The 17,244-nt window shown below is 38.8% G+C and overlaps 1 protein-coding gene across 2 annotated transcripts in view; it reads right to left on the bottom strand.

The window, feature by feature from the left end:
* PRKD1 (protein kinase D1) overlaps positions 1–16,987 on the bottom strand; it is a 415,044-nt gene extending 398,057 nt beyond the window's left edge. The window contains exon 1 of one of the 2 annotated variants that reach the window (XM_001364580.4): positions 15,818–16,987. In XM_001364580.4, the coding sequence (XP_001364617.1) occupies positions 15,818–16,081 (264 nt within the window). In that variant the 5' untranslated portion in view covers positions 16,082–16,987. The remainder of the gene's footprint in view (positions 1–15,817) is intronic. The other variant, XM_001364651.4, reaches the window with a different exon arrangement.
* Between the last annotated feature and the right edge of the window lie 257 nt (positions 16,988–17,244).

The following is a 17,244-nucleotide window of genomic DNA, read 5'->3' as shown; positions in this document are numbered from 1 at the left end:
GGTTCTTACAGTTTTGAAATTTTTTTTAAACCCTTACCTTCCTTCTTGGAGTCAATACTGTGTATTGGCTCCAAGGCAGAAGAGTGGTAAGGGCTAGGCAATGGGGGTCAAGTGACTTGCTCAGGGTCACATAGCTGGGAAGTGTCTGAGGTCAGATTTGAGCCTAGGACGTCCCGTCTCTAAGGCTGGTTCTCAATCCACTGAGCTACCCAGCTGCCCCCGAAATTTGTTTGTTTTGACATACTTGTTGTATAAATTGTTCTCCCATTTCTACTCATTTCATTTTAAATAATAATAGCTAATATTTATAATTCATTTACTATGTGCCAGGTACTCTGCTAAGCACTTTATAATTATTATTTTATTTGTTCTTATTAGCTTATAGTAGACTTCAAAATGATATATTGTTATAATATTGATGTTATTGAGTCAATTGTTTACCTGGCTCTGCTTACTCACTGTGCATTAACTAATCTAAGTTCATAGTCTTTTGAAATCATTCATTTCCCCATTTCTTATAGAACCAGATTATTCCATCACACTCATATATTACAAGTTAATCATATCTTCTTAAGTATAATTAGAAAAAATTTGCTGAATTATGCTATTGGTTACCACATTTCTTTATAATAGAGGATTATGTCCCTTTTGCTTAATTAGAAAAAAAATTAATAAAGACCTGTGGTTAGCCAATATGTGAAAGAGAAGCTACTTTTTTTCATTTCAATTTAACTTATCATTTATTGGGCATCTACTGTGTACAGAACACTGTTAGAAACTTGGTATAGCTTGGATAAGATATGGCCCCAGTCATAATAGAAGATACAGTCTGGGAGAAGGTTGTCACACCTAAATAACAAGATAAAGATATAAAAATGGGTGTAAGCAAAGTTCCATAAGAGGTCCAAGCAGGAAATGGTTATTATCAACTAACCTGGAGAAGACAGTATTTGAATCTTGTAATTTACTATTTTACAAAAAGAATCATTCATTAAGCCTCTGCCAACTTTTTTTAATAGTGTTCCCTTCTCTATTAATAGAAAATAATGTTTATATCAGAATTAAGGTTTTAGTAAAGTATGTGTTCAAGTACAAGAGCAAAACATGATTTCAAAGCAAAAGTCCTGTCCAGGTGCCTACCTACCTAGCTTTGTAGCCACACACTGGAACTTAAGTAGGATTCAAAACTAGAGGAAAAAAATCTGGAAGATCATCTAGTTGAATTTCTTCATTTAACAAATGAGAAAACTGAGACCCGACAAGATTAATAATGTGCTAAAATTCATGTATAAAGAGAAGGGCTATGTTTCCAAGTTGGGTGCTTAATATAGTGCCAGGCACATTGAAGGCGCTTAATTTTTTTTAATGTTTTATCTTTATTTTCTTTTAATAACAAATTTCCACATAAATTTTCCAAAATTATATGATCCATATTGTTCCCTTTCCTCCTTCCCTCCCCCCTTCCTGAGTCAACAAGCAGTTCAGTCTGGGTTATACTTGTGTTAACTAATGCAATACATATTAGAAACTACTTAATAAATGTTTACTGACTACTATCACTTTTGCCTCCTTGCTGTTTCTCCATCTTCATCTCAGGGTATTCATTAGCTATACTGAATGACTAGGCTGGTCCCCACAACTTGTCTCCACTTCCTACCTTCCCTGATTTCTTTCAAATCTCTGATGAAGACCCATTTTAAGCAAGAATCCTTTCTCCATCCTCCTTAATCTAAGTGTCAACCCTCAACATGTCCTGAATATATTGGTATATACTTGGGTTTTTGCATGCAGTCTTTACCATTAGACTATTAACTCCTACAGAAGAGGTTTCATTTTTTACATTTCTTTATACCCCCAACACTTAACACAGTGCCTGGCACATTTTCAGCACTTAAAATACTAGGTGATTTGCTGACAATTTTTAACCCTTACCTTCTCTTAGAACAGATGTTAAATATGTAAAACCCAGTGGAATTGCTCTTTGGCTATGGGAGGGGGTGGGTAGAGGAGATGAAAATAACCTGAATCATTTAACCACAGAAAAATATTCTAAATTAATTAAATAAATAAACTTAATTTTTTAAAAAGAATAGCTGTTAACTATCAGTTCAAAGGCAGAAGAGGTAAAGTATAGGCAATTGGGGTTAAGTGACTTGCCGAGGTCACACAGCTAGGAAGTATCTGAGGTCACATTTGAATCCAGGACCTTTGGTCTATAGGATTCTCTCTATCTACTCAGTCACCTACTTGCCCCTGACTGAATTTCAATACATTAGCCACACCTCAACAATTCCCAGAAGCAAAGGAGCTCTTTTGATTTCTTAGCCTGTTTGCTTTACTTTTGTATTTTCTAATTAATTTTACTTTCAAATTCTTAAAATATTCTGACAAATTTAGATTTGGGAGGATTGTTGACATCCAAAAATGTATTTATCCTAAGATCTGCTAGTCAGAGTAGAGATAGCATTCCCCTGAAGACTCAATGGCTTATTCCACAAAGTCTGTTACATGTCAGTAGACAGTGATGCAATAAAGTTTGCTTTTATTGCTAACAAAAGATAGTACATTATCCTAAGACCTTGATGGCTGAATTTTCTTTGAAATGAATTTAATTAATTTTACTTCATCAATTAATTTTACTTCAATTCAACTAATTTTATTAAGAGGCTGCTGTGTATATAGTCCAGTGCTGGATACATAATAAACACCCCAAAGCATTTGCCTCTAAAGTCAGAAGGTCTGGGTCCAAATATTGCCTCTGATATTAACTGCTTATTATTAAATTTCTCTAGGACTCAGTTTCCTCATTCATTAAAAGGGGGAGATGGACTACATAGTCTCTTAAGTTCCTTAGAGAGCTCAATACTTTGTTATGATACATTTCTAATTTAATTTCATCAGATATATATAATGACAGTGTTCAAATTACCTACAAACATATAAATATAGAAAGAAAAAGAATAAGGAAGAAAACCCAAAGATTTCTAAAAAGACTTCCTGTTTCCATAGACTAAGACAGTAGAATATAAAACACAACATATTTTAAAGAGTAAAAAAGTATACAGTTTTTTATACTCTGTAACTAAAACCTGAATTAATTCATCATGCTTTATCTTTATGTTTCTAAACACATTACTTGCCCCTTCCTTCATCCTTCCTTCATTTGAACCTGTGGGTGAGCAATATCTACTTCTTTTTTCCTACAACACTAAGCAAAAAGGAAATGCAGCAGTGAACAGACAACCCCAAGAGAAGCGTGAATGCCAATGGCTAGATGTCTCCTCATTCCTCCCTCCCTACACCAGTCCAGAAGGTCTTGAAACTTAAAGGCTGTGGGTCAGGAGATAAGGCATGCCTAACAGCCCAAAGTCATTGCAAGAGCATTATTTCAAAGTAAGAAACATATCCATGATCTGAGAAAGGATAGATGGTTGGGGCGGTTCAGAAGCACTACCCTGTGTATTCAAATGTAGAAACTGACACAAAGTCAGTGGAGACACTCAGTATTTTTTATTTAAAAGACAGACCTATGGGGTGAGCGAGGATGGGGCAGGAGCTAGGTTTCTAATAGGTATGAATCTGAATCAAATTCAACAAAATATAATCGTAGCCCTAAACAGAAGGAAAACTGAAATAGCCAAGAGAAACCCAAATTAGTGAAGTTGTACAATATATTGAAATGAATATATATAAAGACTTAGAGACTTCTTTCATGTAGTCATAGTTTTAATTACTTTTTATACTTGGAATTTTTCATTATTTAAATATGAAATACATTTAAGATGTCAAAATGTATACTTAATGCATTTTTATTCACTGAATACATTCTAGCATGCAAATTGTATAAGTAGTTACACATGTAAAGAGAGTCTGCAAAGATTAAAAAAGAACAGCCTTACAGGCTGACTGACTTGGATTCAAGTTCTACTTCTGCCAAAAACAGACAGTGTGATTCTGGGAAAGTCACTTAAATAGGTGGAGCCATCAGGTAAGACTATAAATTGAAAAACAGGTGCTAATTTACATCAGCAAAGGAAGTGTCCTTACCAAGGAGTTTCCCACACCACAAAGCCAGAAATCTCTCCTCCTCTCAAAATAAAATTTATATAGAGTAGCAACTTCCCATTATTTTACAGATGACAAAACTGAGGCCCAAATATATTAAGTGAGTCTCTCAATTTCACAGAGTTAATAATAAATAAAAGCTGAGAATTGAACTCAAGGTCTCCAACTATAAATCTAGCATGTTTTTCCCTTATACATCCTGCCCTTATTCACTCATTTCATTTCTTCCTCTTCCTTCCTTCTCTCTCTCTCTCTCTCTCTCTCTCTCTCTCTCTCTCTCTCTCTCTCTCTCTCTCTCTCTCTCTCTCTCTCTCTCTCTCTCTCTCTCTCTCTCTCTCTCCTCTCTCTCTCTCTCTCTCTCTCTCTCTCTCTCTCTCTCCCTCTCTCTCTCTCTCTCTCTCTCTCTCTCTCTCTCTCTCTCTCCTCACTCTCTCTCTCCTTTTCTTTAAACCTTTTTACCTTCTCTCTTAGTGTCAACTCTAAGACAAGAGCAGCAAGGGTCAGGCAATCAGGGATAAGGTCACTTGATCAGAATCACACAGCCAGGAAGTATCTTGGGTCACATTTGAATTTAGGTCCTCCAGACTCCAGGTCTGATGCTCTATCCACTGTGTTACCTAGCTGCTCTTTCATTTCTTTCAAACATTTACTAAAGCACCTGCTTTGTGTAATTTATGTGGTAGGGATACTGACAATAACAAAATGGTCTCTGCCAGAAAAAAAAGCTTACATTCCCTTAGAAGAAAACACAGATAAGAAAATATAAAGTACATACAAAGCAAATACTAATATCTAAGTATTATCCCTGTCTTTTCTATAATTCAGGACTTTTTTTTCCTTAACATATTCCATGTAAAGTTTCAGAGTGATAAGAAAGGTATCACTTACACTAAAGGTTAAATATCAGCACCTTTTATAGTGTTCTACATATAATGTGTTTTCAATAAATATTTGATACAAAGTAAGAGTGTGGAGCAGCTAGGTGGCTCAGTGGACAAAGGGACAGGAGGTCATAGGTTCAAATCTGACCTCAGATACCTCCTAGTGAGGTGATCCTGGGCAAGTCACTTAACCCCAATTGCCCAGCTTGGAAGGAAGGAAGGAAGGAAGGAAGGAAGGAAGGAAGGAAGGAAGGAAGGAAGGAAGGAAGGAAGGAAGGAAGGAAGTCAATTTTAGATAAAATACCATGTTTATTGTTCCAGAAGATTCCTGATAAAGCATACTACCCATCTTGTAAGAGGGATATGAAAGACTCAGAGTACAAATTGAGGCATATTTTATTTGGTTGTGACCAGTGAAGTTTGATTTACTTGGCCATGCAGTTTTAATGCTGTTGTTCAGTCATCTTCAACTCTTTATGACTCAATTTGGGATTTTCTTGGCAAAGATACTGGAGTGGGTTGCCATTTCTTTCTCCAGCTCAATTACAGATGAGAAAACTGAGGCAAACAAGATTAAGTGACTTATCCAGGGTCAAACAGCTAATAAGTGTCTGAAGCCAAATTAGAACTCGGGAAGGTACATGTTCCTGACTCCAGGCCCAACACTCTATCCATTGCACCACCCAGCTGCTCTTTAATTAAAATACGCCTTAACCTCTATGAGTTTCAGCTTCATCTGTAAAATGGAAATAATTATATAACCTGCCTATTAGGTTTACTGTGAGGCTCAAAGGAGATAAAGCATGTAAATGGGCAGTGCAAATTGCCAAGCATTATACAGCCTTCAGCTATTATGATGCTGCTTCTGATGATAACTGACTTCCCTTGATTTTAAATCCATCAGCAGCTCTACACAACAACTGACCAAATAAATTAATCAACATAAAATAATTAATAATCCTTCCCTGAATGTCATATAATACACTAAATCACAAACTAATTAAGTGTAGTTTTATAGGTCAAGTGTTTCATCTTAATTAATCAAGCTTCCCATCTTTATAAATATTCTTGTATTCCTACTAATGAATTTCTCTTAAAGTTAGGTGATTTTTTTTATGGCAAGCATCTATATAATTGGTCAGTAATAGAGGTTTACCAATTCCTTTACCACATAGATTTATTCAGTTCAACTAGAGAAAGCAGCACTTCCCCCTGGGGAAACAGCTGACCTTGAAGTCAATAGAGATCTTGCTTTGAAGCCAGCTTTTTATGCCTACCAGCTGTGCGACTATTAGTAAGCCAATTAAACTATCTATAAAATGAGGCTAATAATGCCTTCTGAGCTGACCTCATAGGCTTGTTGTGAGGATCAAATGAATAATGTGTGTGTAAAGTTCTATTAAAGTGTCAATTTACATTCAATTCAGCAGGCATATAGGTGGGACCCAGCCTGAAATCAGGAAGACCCGAGTTCAAATCTAACTTCAGAGGGGTACTAGCTCTGTCAGCCTGGGCAAGTCCCTTTAACCCTCTTTGCCTCAGTTCCTCATCTATAAAAAATGAGCTTGAAAGGGAAATTCCAGTGTCTTTGCCAACAATACCCCAAATAGGGTCATGAAGAGTTGAACATAACTGAACAGCAAAATTATTCAACTCAACAAACATTTACTAAATTTACTCTACTGGAGAAAGGAAGCCTAACCAACATAATAGATAAGAGGACACCATTGGTATTAGGAAGACCTGGGTGCAAATGCTTCCACATATGCCAGTTGTGTGACTGAAAACAGTTCATCCATCCATTCTCTAAATGAGAAGGGTCAAACACAGATCTGGCCCCACAGCACTACCATTAAATGAAGTCCTATGTGGCCAAAAGAGATCTTGATGTTAAGATTAGTGGTCCCTTTCTGATTTGAGTTCACCATTTCATGCCACTCTGTCAGTCTACAAATTACAGATGACTTGTGCAGCTGTATCAGCGATGGGAGGTTCTCCAAACATAAATGCTTTTCAACACTTACATTATAGGTCTGGACCAAAAAAATATATAGTGTAGGGTACTATGCCAAGAATTACATGGGGTTAAATTACTTTGGCTTTCCTAGATTCAGAATACTTCTAAACTGTCAGTAAAATTAAATGTCACGAACCTTTGGAGAAAATAGCTGTGGTTATAAAATGGTTTCTACGGCAAGTAGAGTTTTTCACATTGGTAAAAAAATATTAAAACCCAAAGTGTTATGATATGTTAATAAAAATCTTAAGCTGCATTTCTAGTAACCAAAGTATATTCATAGACAATACAACTTCATATTATTTCACCAAAAAAAAGTTTTGGTTAAACAACTGAAAGGAAAATACTTACATTTTCAAGTTACAGATTATATACTACATAATCTATTGCTCCTAGACAGTGAACATTTTTATCCCTGAAAATAACTACTCCTAAAAATCACTTACATAAAATGCAAAAATTTTGTATTCCAGTACTAAAATAAAGGATGCACAGAATGCAAAAAAATTGTATGTCTACATATATGTATAGACATACAACTAAGAAAGAAAAAACATATTATGTAGGGCTCTAACTCCCAGAATTCATTCTTTAAAAAATACTATTGCTTTTAGGGGGCAGATGGGTAGCTCAGTGGATTGAGAACCAGGCCTAGAGACTGGAGGTCCTAGGTTCAAATCTGGCCTCAGACACTTCCCAGCTGTGTGACCCTGGGCAAGTCATTTGACCCCCATTGCCTAGCCCTTACCACTCTTCTGCCTTGGAGCCAATACACAGTATTGACTCCAAGACGGAAGGTAAGGGTTTTAAAAAAAAATACTATTGCTTTTAATCTCTGAAGAGTATTTTTCTGAATCAGTCAGCTTTTTTGGAATGATAGAACGATGTGGAACACTAACACATTCAACTAGTTGAGTAAGGAATAACTAAAAAGTATGTTGTATTCCCATATTAAACAAAGGATCAATAGAATGCAGAGAAAATTGCTTAACTATCTATCTATAGATATATGTGTGTATGTAGATATGTATTTGTGTGTACATGTCTAGTATAGAGAGGAATAACTAAGTTATTCTGTAAAGAGAGAAAAAGACATAATTCCACTACTATAGGAAAGAAAATTTCAAAATGAATCCAGTAGAAAAACAACATAAAGACTTGAAAACACAATCAAAAAGTATGCATTTCAGGGAGCACCTGGGTAACTCAGTGGATTAAGAGCCAAGCCTAGAGATGGGAGGTCCTGGATTCAAATCTGACCTTAGACATTTCCTAGCTGTGTGACTCTGGGCAAGTCATTTAACCCCCATTGCCTAGCCCTTACCACTCTTCTGTCTTAGAGCCAATACACAGTATTGATTCTAAGAGGAAAGGTAAGGGTTTGAAGGGGGGAGGGAAGCATGCATTTCAACTAGTAACCCTCTTTTTCCCCCAACCCTTAAAACCTAGTCTCTAACCTTTGTTTCTCCTATTGGCAAAATTATTTCAATTAAAATATTGCTCTTACAGTTCTGAGGCCACATAATTAGTGTGTAAGTGTCTACTTTAGAGACATATGCTAGGATTCTTTAGCTGTTGCACCTCAGCTCAAATAATTTAATGAAGAATAGTTCAGTTTTCATCCCAGGAAGGTGACAATCAAAATGAATAAGTATTCATTTTAATTATATCACACCATCCCATCTTAACATTACTTGTTTAAAAAAAAGCACTCTACTTCCTTTTCTTGATATGTACAGTGGAAATGTAGCAAAAAATCCAAATTTTTCTTTGTCTTGAATGCTGTTATGTTATTCCTTCAAATCAATCAATCCTTAGTCTCCATAGACCGGGTTTCTTTGATACTAGAAAGTAGCAGTGTTTCAAAATAAACTACTTTTTTTCTTCCTTCCTAAACCAATAAGCATTCAAAGTAGTAAAAGAAAACATATTTATATAAAGCCAGCTGTCAAGGTCATATGCTTGGATGGTAGAGGAATACAGGGGGAAGAAAGGAAAATTAGTAGTTTATATCTTCTATAGCTGATAGAGGCTTGAGTTGTTCCTTCTGAAAGAAACATACATCAATAATACCATGAAATCTCAGGAATTATTTGAAAGATACAACATGTCCAGAATTATCACCAAAAGTAAAAGAAGGGAATGACTCTATAGTAATTTATTATACAGAAAATGCCTAAGGTATTTCACCTAGGACTATTCTGATGGCTCATCCAGGCATGAAGATGATGTTAGGTTCATATTAGGTTCTCAAAATCTATGCCTTCTGGAAAGCTCTAGCAAACTAGAGAAACTCCCAAGTACTAGCCCAGCAATAGATGATATATAATATTGCATCTATGTGAGCATGATGAGCCTCATCAGATACCCCTGGCCACCAGGGAAATGATTTATTTTTATGTTTGTTATACAAAGACTTCAAGGGTTACAATCTGCATTGGTGAAGGGAATACCCACACTGAGGAAATCACATATCTTTTGAAATGTTGAAGGAAATAAACTTGAACTAAATCTTCAAATAACATTTGCTGCTTGAATAATTATCCAGTGTCATTTATTTCTGCCTGAAAAGTTTAAAAATGACCTATTAAACTCACAAAATTATGGTATGGGTTATTATTTTATGGAGGGAAGAGAAGAGCAGAGAGCAGGTGATTTTGGTAGAAGGTTCATTGATGTGGACACTTCCAGTGAGAAAACTCTCTCTAGCAATGCAGATTAGCAAAAATTAAACAATGTGTGTAGGGACCCATAGACAAAATGAGTCAAAGTGGCACTTAATCTCTGGTCTTCCCAATCTTCAGCATATACTAATGAGATTTAATATAGAGTCGGTCTATAATTCTAAAATTTAAAGTCAAAAGCACCTGTACCTTTCTAAAGGATGAAATCACTTATATCTACTTTTAAACTAATATTAAATACAAAATGAAAATCTGGAAGATTTTACTCTTCATCAAGAAAAGTAGAGGGATTTTTAAAAATGATCTTTGAGAATATCTACCCTTTGATCCAGCCATAGCACTGCTGGGTCTGTACCCCAAAGAGATAATGGACAAAAAGACTTGTACAAAAATATTCATAGCTGCGCTCTTTGTGGTGGCCAAAAACTGGAAAACGAGGGGATGCCCTTCAATTGGGGAATGGCTGAACAAATTGTGGTATATGTTGGTGATGGAATACTATTGTGCTAAAAGGAATAATAAAGTGGAGGTATTCCATGGAGACTGGAACAACCTCCAGGAAGTGATGCAGAGCGAGAGGAGCAGAACCAGGAGAACATTGTACACAGAGACTAATACACTGTGGTGTAATCGAACATAATGGACTTCTCCATTAGTGGCGGTGTAATGTCCCTGAACAATTTGCAGGGATCTAGGAGAAAAAAACACTATTCATAAGCAAAGGATAAACTATGGGAGTAGAAACACTGAGGAAAAGCAACTGCCTGAATACAGCGGTTGAGGGGACATAACAAAGGAGAGACTCTAAATGAACACTCTAATGCAAATATTATCAACATAGCAATGGGTTCAAATCAAGAAAATATGTAATGCCCAGTGGATTTACGCGTCGGCTATGGGGGGGTGAGGGGGAGGAAAAGAAAATGATCTATGTCTTTAATGAATAATGCTTGGAAATGATCAAACAAAATATAAAAAAAAAATGATCTTTGACTATTTTAAAATCCTTGTTTTAACCCTATTATAGCTATTTCTGGCTTTATTCCCAGTCCACAGTGTCAGAAGGTCATTTCTAACTTGCTTCTAAAGCTTGTCTCTCTTTTCCTAACATTTGATGGTTTCAAAGGGTAATTTTCAGATGAAATTGAGATCACCAAGTATAAAGTGACTTATCAAATCTCATTGTGATACAGAAATGGTCTTCACCCTATTCAGGTTATCCTAGCTTTCTCCAAGAACAAAGAATCCTCCAATGTCTACATGCCTATTCACTAACTGGATCTTACCCCTGCTATTCCTAAGGTTCCTCCACTGCACTGGAATTCACTAAACAATTCAAATAATAAAAACTGAGTTCCTACCATTTTCAAGGCAATGTACAATGAACTATGGAAGAAACAAAGAGTAGTAAGACTACTGTCATGGAATCTTACAATATTAGAGAAGTACAAACAAGTACAGGAATTTATGCCAATGCAATCACAAATTGTGTTAAAATAATAATAATATCTAGCATTCATGTAGCTTTTTAATATCTTTAAGATTTGCAAAGAATTTTACCTCATTTGATCAGTATAACAACTCTTTGGAGCAGGTATTGTTATTATTCCCATTTTATTTTTCAATTATTGTTTTAATTTTTTTTATTTGGTCAATTTCAAACATTATTCTTTGGTTACAAAAATAATATTCTATTCCTCCCTCCCTTCCCCCTCCCCTTCCCGAGACCAACCTGCAATTCCACTGGGTATTACATGTGTCCTTGATCAGAACCTATTTCCATGTTGTTGGTGTTTGCATTAGGATGTTCATTTAGAGTCTACATCCCCAATCATATCCCCCTCGACCCATGGAATCAAGCAGTTGTTTTTCTTCAGTGTTTCTACTCCCATAGTTTTCCCTCTGACTGTGGATTCTTTCTCATAGATCCTTCTGGGTTGTTCAGGATCACTACATTGCCACTAATGGAGAAGTCCATTACAGTCATTGTCTCAGTCTCTGTGTACAGTGTTTTCCTGGTTCTGCTCCTCTCACTCATCATCAATTCCTGGAGGTCATCCCAGTTCACATGGAATTCCTCCAGTTCACTATTCCTTTCACCACAATAGTATTCCATCACCAACATATACCACAATTTGTTCAACCATTCCCCAATTGAAGGGTATCCCCTCATTTTCCAAATTTTTGCCACCACAAAGAGTGCAGCTATGAATATTCTTGTACAAGTCTTTTTCCTTATTATCTCTCTGGGGTACAAACCCAGCAGTGCTATGGCTGGATCAAAGGGCAGTCTTTTATCGTCCTTTGGGCATAGTTCCAAATTGCCCTCCAGAATGGTTGGATCAATTCACAACTCCACTAGCAATGCATTAAATGTCCAGACTTTGCCACACCCCCTCCAGCATTCATTACTATTCCCATTTTAAAGATGAAAAAAAAAACAGAAGAACAAAAAAAAAAGACTGGGAAATATTAAGCCTTGGGTCAAAAGACCATTAAGTTTCAGGGGGCAGCTGGGTGGCTCAGTGGATTGAGAGCCAGGACTAGAGACAGGAGGTTCTAGGTTCAAATGTGGCCTCAGACACCTCCCAGCTGTGTGACCCTGGACAAGTCACTTAACCCCCATTACCTAGCCCTTACCACTCTTCTGCCTTGGAGCCAATACACAGTATTGACTCCAAGACAGAAGGTAAGGGATTAAAAAAAAAAAAAGACAATTAAGTCTCTGAGGTAGAATTAAACTCTGGTCTTAACTGAGCAATGAATCCACTACACCAACTAGTTACCACATAAATTCACAATTAATTTAAAAAATAGACTAAGGGGGCAGCTAGGTAGCTTAGTTTATTGAGAGCCAGGCTCAAAGACAGGAGGTCCTGGGTTCATATCTGACCTCAGATACTTCCTAGCTGTGTGACCCTGGACAAGTCACTTAACCTCCATTGCCTAGCCCCTACCACTCTTCTACCATAAAACTAATACACAGCATTGATTCCTCGATGGAAAGTAAGGTTTTAAATATATATGTATATATGTAAAATAAAATAAAAAGTAGAATAAGAGAAGTCGGCTAAGCAGCTCAAGATCTATGAGATTCAGAGAAGGAAAAGAACATTTTTATCCAGATAGGAGGCTCAGGAAGTTTCCAGAAAAAGTTGGTCTTGAGTTGAGACTTGACAGATGACCCTTTAAAAGGAAGAATTACAGGATAGGAGCCTTATTCCAGGCAGAAGGAACAGCATGCACTAAATTTGTTCCTCCTTAAACCTTCTCTTCTACATAAATACTCTTTGTTCCTTTAATAGATCTACATGGCATAATCTCCAATTCCCTCAATGTCCTGGTCTCTCAAAGTATTATATACAGTTTTGCAAGGTATGGATAGAGAACCTCTTTTCTTCTCTGCTTTTGGTTATTATGTGTACAAAAATAACTCTCAAATCTTATTCTCTAATGCTAAACCTCTTAACCTCTCTTCAATTTTACGTACAAGGTATCCCAAAAGTCTTAATGCAGTTTTAAACTATTATTTAAACCTTTACAAACTTAATATATTTAAAGGTTAAAACTGTCCCCAGAATGTTTGGGATAACCCTGGATAGTGCTATATCTAGAGCATTTCTAACTTAAATTCTAACTTCCTTCCTCAGTCTAAAATGAAGCAAGTCTAGAAAGGCAGCATGTGGATGGTATATTAAATAGGTTGCCGAGTTTTGGAATTAGAAAGAACTGAATTCAAGTCCCACCTCACAGTACCAACTAGATATGTGATCATGGGGAAGCCATTTAATTTCTTTAAGCCTTGTTTTCTTAATTTGAAAAATGTAGGGGTTCAACTAGTGGCCTCTAAGGGTCTCATCCATTTCTAAGTCTATTATCCTATGAAAAAAATTATTCTCTTTAATCTTGAGAACTTTCAGTCCACTCTATTTTCTCCACTCTAGCTGAAGGCCTTGTCCATTTACCATGAACCAGACCAAATCCTGAGCATTTTTCTGTACTACTTTCAAATTCCTTACTAGTTACAGTTGAACTAAGGGAATAGCTTCTTTGCTGCTCTCCTTTCCTTGAGACTTTCCCTACTCTAAAGCACCATCTCCACAATGAAACACACCACCTCCCAGATTACTTCTCAAGTCACATCTCTATTCAGAAAGGTAAAAGTAGCTCTCTTATTGTCTCTCAAAAATTAGCCTTCAATTTCATTTTTGCCTTTTATGCCTAAAGTTGGCTTGAATTCATCTAATCTGTTAAACATTCTTCATTCAAAATGCCACTCCTAAACCTTTTCATCTCAATTCAGATGCTTCATATCCTAATTTATGTAATGTCCCTTCCTTTACTCGAAATATCAAAAAGTCTATTCCTATTATCTCATTCCAGCAGTCCCTTTAGATTTATATTTTTCTTTAAAAATACATGATCTTTATGCAACTAGTTGTGCAATCAACAATTTGCTAATCACTTATGTTATTTGTTTTTAATATTATTTTGTTCCTAACTATTCCCAGCAAACTATAAACTCTTTAAGAGTGAAGATACTTTTAGAAGTAACTTCATGGAGTGCCTTAAGCTCCTCTCTGCCTATAATGAACATGCTACATTATTGATTATAATGATAATATAGTAACAATAATGTGGCTGTGAGCAATATGATGAATTTTACCATGTTTACCAAAAAAAGTCTACAACTAAAAATAATGGGTCTTTTTTCTTAAACATATAAAGTTACAGCTTCTGATCATTTATTTATATTACACAAGGGATTCCTGGTACTCAACATTATCCTGAAGCTATTCTGTTCTTCTACAACTTTTAGATTCTCACACAAGCCCCCCCGCAAAAAAATACATACATACATGTACACACCAAACACAAACACACATATGCTTATTACTAGGTCCCCCTTGCTCTCTGGTTATATAGCCACATTCCTCATGACTCAATTCTGTACCAAAAGTGTTCATAGAGAGTGATTCAAGTTTCTTTAAGTCATCATTCAGAAGTCTCTTGTCAATTCTCCAGGGTGAAATTCAGCACCAACTCTTTCTGAAATCCCAGTCTCCACATCCAACATCCTTAGTTGTTTATACTATGTGGGCTGGCGCCTGCTGTCCCCAGCCTCTTTTCATTCTTATCACCCCTGCCACATAACACCCATATGGTTTGGTACTTGGACAACCTAGAATCCATTGACTAGCTGTAAAAATTGGGGGAGGGAGTAGTCTTCTTGCCTAGAAAATTAACAGCTATTCTCCAGTTTACTTCAACTCCAGACACAACCAGATGTGAACTGTGCTGTGAAGTTCTTCACCCTAGAGAATTCAGTTTCTTGAGAGAGTATAAAAGTTTCTCTATCTTCAGTCATACCTTGTTAGTGTAAATGGAGGTGGTGGCAGGCTGTGAAACTTTCAAGCTTCATCAATGGGAAACCTATTATCTAAAGGTTCAGAAAGGGGGAGGGTGCACGGTTTGAGCTCAGTCAGAGTCGAGTCAGTTGTTGTCACAGCTGGACTCTCTGGCCACTTAAACCTTATCTGACAGGTGAGAAATTCCTCATCTCTACACCGGCTCAGGAAAACAAAAATGCTCCACACCATTCATTCAATTAACTCCTCAGCTCCAATTTAAAAGCCAAGCACGGTCTGAGGAAGAAGATGGAAGGATGTTTCTGATTAAGCTCTTGGAGATCATCCCGTGGGAACCTCTTCTTAGGTGTGAGCTGAGAGATTCTGGTGTCAGAGACGTTTCTCGAAAAGATAAAGGGGAGAAGTCGAGGGATGTATGGAGAGGGAGGAAATGGAAATTGTAAAAGAGGGAAAGGGCAAGGAAATGGGTGTAAGTGGAGGAGGTATCCTCATAAGGTAAGTCAAGAGGGGAGAAAAGATGAGGAAAGATGAGTAAGGAATGGGAGGGCTAATGGAAGGCAATCTAGATTTCGATGTTATGCATGTAGGGGTTAAGTCCGTTCCTCCATCAATATGCAGACCCTCCTAGACCTCCGAATTATTTGGACTCCTGGTCAAATCCTATCAGAGAAAGATACTTAGCCAGGGGCTGAAGTGGCAGCAGCAAAGGACCAAGAGAAAGTCACCAAGGAGAGCACCGGGAGCGCCCCCTATGCAAATGGGGACAGAGACCCGAGGACCCAGAGGAGCTGGCCGCCTTACCTTCTGGTCGACTATGGAGCAAGCCATCTCCCGGACATGAGCCAAGCTGTAGTCCCCCGAGGAGTCCTGCAGCAGCAGCACCGGTTCCCGGCTCAGCCCGATCTGGAGATGAAAGGAGATGCCCCCGGCTGAAGCCAGAACCGGAGCCAGAGCCGGGGTCGGAACCGGGACTGACCCCTGGACCAGAGCAGACGCCGCCGCCGCTGCCGCCGCTGCCACCGGCAGCAAAGGGCTGGGCGGCCGGATGACCGGAGGGGCGCTCATCTGAAAACTGCACCGGGGATGGAGGTGTGTCTGGAGGAGGGAGATCGGGAGCGAGGGGAGCCTAGGGAGAGCGGACACAAGGGAGAGAAGAGCGCAGCAGAGAGGACGAGCAGGCGAAAGGGAGAGAGGAGAAAGCAGAGGGTGGAGAAGGAAGGGAGTACGAGGTGAAAAGTTTTGCAGCTGGAGAGTGAGGCGCTTCTTACAGAGCCTCGGCGGAAAATAAAAAACTTTCCGGAAAAGTCCCGCGGCCGGAGGAGGGAGGGGAGATGAGGATTGGGACAGGAGGGGGAGCAGGGGAAAATGGCCGAGGCCAGGAGGAGGATACCGCCAGGAAAAGGCAACCGAGGGAGCCCGGGCCCGGCCAGCCAGGGAGCAGGGGGTGGGGAAACCGCCACCTCCACCGCCGCCAAGATGTGGCCGCTGCTTGCGGACTGGAAGCGCCCGGTCAGCTTGGCGCACGGAGCCCGGGGGCGGAGGGGCGGAGGAGCCCACGGTGGGGGGGTAAGGGGGGGCAGCGGGGAGGGAGACTGGAAGGGCGGAGAAGGAAGGAACCGAGGGGCGGGCACAGCTGAAGCCACCACCCAGTGGGCGCTGAAGCCTCAGGAGCCCCAGTCAGGGGAATCTCTGGAACCCACCAGGGTTCTCTGAGTCCCCACGGCGTCTTCGCTTGCTGTTTAGGGACTTTTCCCCTGGCTCTGGGGTCTGGGAAGCGGGCTGCTTGGGGGAAGAGAGGGATTGACTCCGAATGGACTACAGAATCCGTCTCTCCTCTCCCCTGGGAAGTAAAACGTCCCCAGGGGTCCCCTGTTAGGAGTAAGATGCATTGCTATCTGACACCAAGATCCCCCCTCTCCCTGCAACGCCTTTGGGTCTCCGCCCTTGCCCTGTTCCCTGCCAGCCAATTCCAGATAACCTTAACGATAAAAATTGACCTCTTGCTGGACCCGAGTGTTTTGCTGCTGTCTTGTTAGCTTCCAAACCGCTTACATCCCAATAGGCGCCTTAAGGGAGGGTGGGGACCAAGGGGATAACTCTTGAGCCACCTCTAGGCTCCTTTTCTATAGCAACTCCTGGCAGTTTGCCCACTAGGGTGGGAAGCCAATCTGCCAGGAATTGTATTTAAACCTGTCACTACCTTTTCTCTCTCTGTAGCACCACATACA

Source organism: Monodelphis domestica, chromosome 1 (assembly GCF_027887165.1).
Source record: "Monodelphis domestica isolate mMonDom1 chromosome 1, mMonDom1.pri, whole genome shotgun sequence".
NCBI classification, from domain to species: Eukaryota; Metazoa; Chordata; class Mammalia; order Didelphimorphia; family Didelphidae; genus Monodelphis; species Monodelphis domestica.
This window is presented reverse-complemented; position numbering and strand designations above follow the sequence as displayed.